Consider the following 5661-nt stretch of genomic DNA (forward strand, 5'->3'; position numbering starts at 1 on the left):
TCTTGCTTGTCCTCATGGCAGGAAAGTGGCTATTTTCGTCCTGAGCCAGACCCTCCATGCATCTCAGCTCCCCTCCTGCTTATTCCTTTGGGAAGCAGCTCCCTGGAGTCTCTAGAAGGAGGCCTCTCCTCTCTCTGCTGCCCACAGCCGCTACCCACCAAGTCTATTGGTTGAGTGAGCTCACTGTTCCCAGCACTGCCTAGCAGGGGCAACGCTCCAGCCCTCCGATTATTGACTTGTGTAGAGAGAAACAGGACTGGTCAAGAGTTTAGAGGCCAAAGGGTTAATGCTGGAAGTCACTCCTCTTTTCTTGTTTAGCTTAAGGTGACAGGAGAAGGCAAGATGAGGGGTGAGGCTGGACACAGCTGTGAGACATTTAGAGTCATGAGAGTAAGGCTGCAATCCTAACTGCACTTCCCTGAGAGTAAACCCCATTGAACAAAATAGGACTTACTTCTGAGTAGACCTGGTTAGGCTTGTGCCCTAAATTAACTTTTTTTCTGGAAGGCCCCAAGTCATCTGAGGTACATAAGGGCTGGCCATGCGCTTGCTCCTTCTTGCCAGTTGTCTCCTGGAACCTGGATTCTCCTGAGCTGTGCATCAGTTTAACCTACAAGCTGGAACTTCTGTTAACAGGTAAGTATAGTAGCCAGGTTAAGTTAGAGCCTTGGTTATTTTCATTCCTGTGTGTATCTCTTGTATGTTTTATCTTGTGGGAACTTTTGTTCTCCTTATGGAATGTTTTTGTTCTAAATAAACCTTTTAAAGCCATTTCTTCTGCCCATTGTTGAATATACGCAACAGGGATCAAATGCATACTCCTGTGGGCTGGGCAGAAATGCGAGTTAAAGTGAATTCTTGCTTGGTTGGGTGCATCCAAAGCTACGCTAGAGCCTACAGTCCAGAAGCCTTAGTGCAACCTTGGTTAATTTGGGAAATGAGCTTGTCTAATTAAAGGGGGTGTTGGCTCATTCACCAGGTGCCAAGATTGTAAGGAGTGCAGACCGGTGATGGTGGCAAGATGACAATCATCTTGGTGGAGCGCCTCTTGTAGGAGGGGATGCTCCTGCCAGTGAAGTCCAGGGTGTGTGGCCTCAGCAGCCTCTTGGCCATGAGACAGTAGCACACCACGATCACCAGGAAGGGGATGCCGAAGAGCAGCACCATCACTGAGGAGCTGTAGTGCACGTAGTGGTCAAACTCCTCTGGCTTGGTGGTGTCGTGGCAGAGGGTGTCGTTGCCCCTGGTGCTGATGGTGACAAAGACCAGGTTGGGGACAAGGCAGGCCGTGACCGTCAGCCAGACGCCCAGTATATTTGTGCAATGAGGGGACCAGCTAAGTTGAAGTTACTAAGTAGTACAGAAAGGCTGACCAAGACCTTTGGCTACTGTTATACCTCTAATGTGGCAGGTTTATCCTGGGAGCAAACTTTGACCATCCCACAAAAAGAATTTATGTTGACCAAGTTATTAACTGTGCTCTGAAGTTTGCAGCCTCATCTGTACTAAATATTCCCAGCACACCTAAAGCTATCATGTCAGCGGTGGGTGGTGCTTCCCAGCGGTTGGGAATCATCTAGGGGGAAGAGAGGCGTGGGCATTTTGGATGGGGGAATTATCTGCCCACCCCTGCAGCTGCTCTGGGCAAAGCCAACATGGCTGTTGAAGGCCCAGGGCTCGAGGAAGGGCCAGGACCTGTGCATGCCAAAGGTGGCCCAACACTGTGCAGCTCTCCTGTGGTTGCCCACCCCTCTGCCCCTGCTGAGTGAGGGAGGAGGCACTGCTCTCCTCGCACTGCTGGGGGATCTGATGGAAGCAGATGCTGGGTCCTCCCAGGTTCTTGCAAGTTGCTCCATGTTGGGCTTGGGCCTTCCCCAAGGCCGTTTGTGGAGGCTCACAGCAGTGCTCCTGACTTGCCTCTGGAGAGCGCCGTTCCCTTCTCGGGAAGCAGCCATTTGCTTTTCTGCTTCAGGTAGACTCTCTCCAGCCTGCCGTTTGGTGTCTGCCTTAAGCAATTTCTGACTCTAAGCTCCTGTTCAGGGCAGACCTAAAACTGAGGTTTGTCTGCTCCACAAGAGGGGGCTGCTGGACTCTTTTCACCCCACATGCCCCATAGCTTTGCCATGTGCCAAGTGCATCCTCTCCAGATCTCCCCCTGCTGGTGGATCTTGGCTACTTGTGTAAGATATGGTTGTGTCCTTATCTGGACACCAAGAAACCATCACCCCCTTAAGTACAGGACAGACAAGCCCCTCTCCCACACAGCCCATTCTGGGCCTTGTCTTCCTCCCTGGCTGCCTTCTCTCAAGAACAAGCCGTGCCCCTGTTGCTGGCAAGGTTGGGCTCCTTGGCCCGGGAAACCAGCCCCAAAGTGGACGTGTGCTTGGCTGTGGGTATTTTAACCCAGGCCTGCCGCAACCGCCCCCTATACGTGTCTCCAGCCAAGAAGTACAGGATGGGGTCTATGCAGCTATTGGCACTGGCCAAGGGACGTGTTATTTTGTAGGTGACGTTAACAATGTTGAGAGTGTGACAGTCGGCTTGGAGAAGCCGCGAGGTGTAGTAAATGGTCCGCGTGATGTGGAAGGGCAGGAAGCTGATGGCAAAGACGACCAGCACGATGACAATCATCTTGGTGGAGCGCCTCTTGTAGGAGGGGATGCTCCTGCCAGTGGAGTCCAGGGTGTGCGGCCTCAGCAGCCTCTTGGCCATGAGACAGTAGCACACCACGATCACCAGGAAGGGGATGCCGAAGAGCAGCACCATCACTGAGGAGCTGTAGTGCACGTAGTGGTCAAACTCCTCTGGCTTGGTGGTGTCGTGGCAGAGGGTGTCGTTGCCCCTGGTGCTGATGGTGACAAAGACCAGGTTGGGGACAAGGCAGGCCGTGACCGTCAGCCAGACGCCCAGGCAGATCAGGCGTGCATGCCGTGTGTTGACCCACCGGAGGGACCGGATGGGGTGGCAGATCCCCACATAGCGGTGGACACTAATGCAGGTGAGGAAGAGGATGCTGCTGTAGAGGTTTGCGTAGAAGAGGAAGCGCACGATCTTGCACAGGCACTCACCAAAGGGCCAGTTGTTGCGGTCCGCATAGTAGTAGACCAGGGTGGGTAGGGAGAGGACGTAGAGCGTGTCTGAGACAGCCAGGTTGAACATGTACGTGGTGGTGGCATTCCAGGGCCGCATCCTGCGGACAAACATCCAGAGGGAGCAGGAGTTGAGGAGAAGGCCCACCACGCAGACGACTCCGTAGGAGACGGGAAGGAGGATGAACTTGAACTCCTCATTGAAGACACACTTCTCCTCCTGCAGACTGCCAGTGGTGTTTTGGGCCAGCAGGGAACTGGAGGCGGGGGCAGCAGGGCTGGTGGTGGACGGTGCCTTCAGCAGACTGGCCATCTCCTGGACACAGAAAGAGAGTCTCAGACATGCTTCGCAGAACACTGCGAGGTGGAGGCATTCTTGGGTGCACGGTGCAAGCACAGTGCCGCTTAGCACCACCTTCAGCTATGGCCTCTGTATGCTCAGCAAAAACCCAATGGAGCTGGGCATGTCTCCGTGTTCAAGGAGGGAGTCGCACAGGTGACTGGGTGGACGGACAGGGTGCCCCCCCCACTCTGTAATTCTCAGTATCTGGGACAGGCTGCAGTTGCTTGGGGCTGAGAGTGGGACATTCTTGGACATACTCAGAAACATGCCTTTGCCCCTCATTCAGATCTGCCTCTTTCGAGCAGGGAGTTGGGGGTTCTAAGATTGCAATCCACACACAGTCTTTTTTTCAGCTGACCCGTCCTCAGCTGATTCCTCCTGCTAAAAGATTCCAGGCAGAGTGTCAGGAAACCAGTGCCACTCTCCGGGAAGTCCCCACTGAATGGGGCTGCTTGTTCCCCCTCTAAGCCCCTCTTAATTCAAGCTTCTCAGATGACCCTCCTGTGCGCATAACAACAGGCTCTTTGTGCAGAGTCCTGGGTGCCAAGCAAAGGGGCCCCTCCGAGAGCGAAGCTGGTCTTATTTTGTGTCACCCAAAGGCAGGGTCGCTGTGCAGAAACTAATCTCTCAGCAGCCTCTTTGTGGCCTGCTCACATTGCTGGGGAGCTGCCAAAGGGAACCTTAGGAGGAGACCCTTGACTGGGATGGGACGTTCTCAGGTGCAGTGTCACTGCAGAGTGAAACCAGCTTGAAACTGGTTTCCGTGTCCTGGGTTGCCCGGGATTGTAGTCCTTCTCTGTGACGGAGAGCTATGATGATGGTGGAGAGAGCCCCTGAGCCCTTTCCTGACAGAGTTTCCAGGATGCCGTGCTTGGGTTCTCGATGCACTGGTGTCAGGTGGTGACTGCGATCCAGCCATGGCTGCCTACACAGGATGGCGTGGATTGTGCCATCAGCACAGGGCCAGATTCTGGCCTGGCATTGGGCTGACCCCACAGCAATGCACCAACCTGAGTAGCCAAGAAGCAGCTGGTGGGGCAGGGGGGAGACCCTTGGGCCAAAGTAGTCCACCAGTCAACACCAGTTCTGCACTGGCGCATGTGTCGAAAGCTAAGTGAGGCGGATACTCCATCCCTGGGTTGGGCAGGGAAGGGACAGCACACCCAATGAAGGCAAGGGCCACTCATCATTCAGGGTTGCTATTCGATAGGGCAGCATCACCGTAGAGTCATCCTGCAAGATGCCCTACTCTCCACCCCCCCTCCCCGCGCTGGTGGTGGCACTCCAGCCAGAGGAAAGGCAAACTCTTTTGGAGTCAGCTGTGCAGCTTGCGTGCTGAGAGGTGGAACTCGCAGGGAGTCTCACTCGGGGTGAGCTGGAAGCAGTCTCTGGAATAGCAGCAGAGCTGGCTGCTGATGGAGACGGCTGCAGACACGCCATGCCCTCTGATGACGCTTCGCCTGGGCCCTTCTGAGTGCATGCGGGGGAGGGAGCTGTGCCGTAGAGTGCTTTCCCCCCATTGCAACCGTGCCCTGCTGCTGTGGCTGCAAAGCAAACAAACATTCCACAGGCCTTGGGGGTCCCCAGCAGCCCCTCCCGCTCTTGCCTCAGTACAGGCTCGGAAATGAAGCCCTGCCAGGCTGGCCTTTCTAAAGGACAGGGTACCGTGCCAGCTGCTGAGGTTTATGACTGCATTCCTGGGATGTGCCCAAAGAAGAGCTCCAGCAGGGCCAGGTGGATCCTGAGCAAATATTTGCAAGAGCTACTCAGTCAATTCCACTGAGGCGGAAGAAGGCTAAGAGGCTGCACGCAGGTGGCGGGGGGGTTGGTTGGTTGAGAGCCTCCCCTCCAGATTCCTGGGGCTGCTGAGCCTTCCCCCGGCTGCTCTTCTAGGGCAACAGTTCCTAGGACTCCTGGGGAGGAGGTGAGGCTGTGCAGAGCACAAGCAGGCCCTGGCTGTGCCTAGTTGCTTGGCACAGGCGGTGTCTCTCTCCCTCTGCACCACAGGCAGTGGTGTAGCCATGCCATCTGGCAACCAGGCACCCATTTTTTTAGTGTCCCCCAGAAGGCCTTACAAAGGCACTTCCGCTTTTCCATAATAAACTGGAAGTTCCTTTCAAGGCCTCTGGCCGGTCTGCTGAAGATCAGGAAGGTTGCCCACAGCCTTCCTAGGGTCAGAAGTCTGGCTGGAAGCCTTGGAAAGGCACTTCCTGTTTTCGTGAAAACCAG

General features: G+C 55.0%; 1 protein-coding gene across 1 annotated transcript; it reads right to left on the reverse strand.

Annotated features, from left to right (window-relative positions):
• Positions 1 to 972: 972 nt before the first annotated feature.
• P2RY4 (pyrimidinergic receptor P2Y4) lies at positions 973 to 4872 on the reverse strand. Its single transcript, XM_066640212.1, has 3 exons — positions 4798 to 4872; positions 2414 to 3405; positions 973 to 1336 (listed from the first exon to the last, which is right to left on the reverse strand). Exons 1-3 carry the CDS (start codon positions 4870 to 4872, stop codon positions 973 to 975), a joined length of 1431 nt encoding a protein of 476 aa, XP_066496309.1.
• Positions 4873 to 5661: the final 789 nt, after the last annotated feature.

Source organism: Tiliqua scincoides, chromosome 12, assembly GCF_035046505.1.
Source record: "Tiliqua scincoides isolate rTilSci1 chromosome 12, rTilSci1.hap2, whole genome shotgun sequence".
Taxonomy (NCBI): Eukaryota; Metazoa; Chordata; class Lepidosauria; order Squamata; family Scincidae; genus Tiliqua; species Tiliqua scincoides.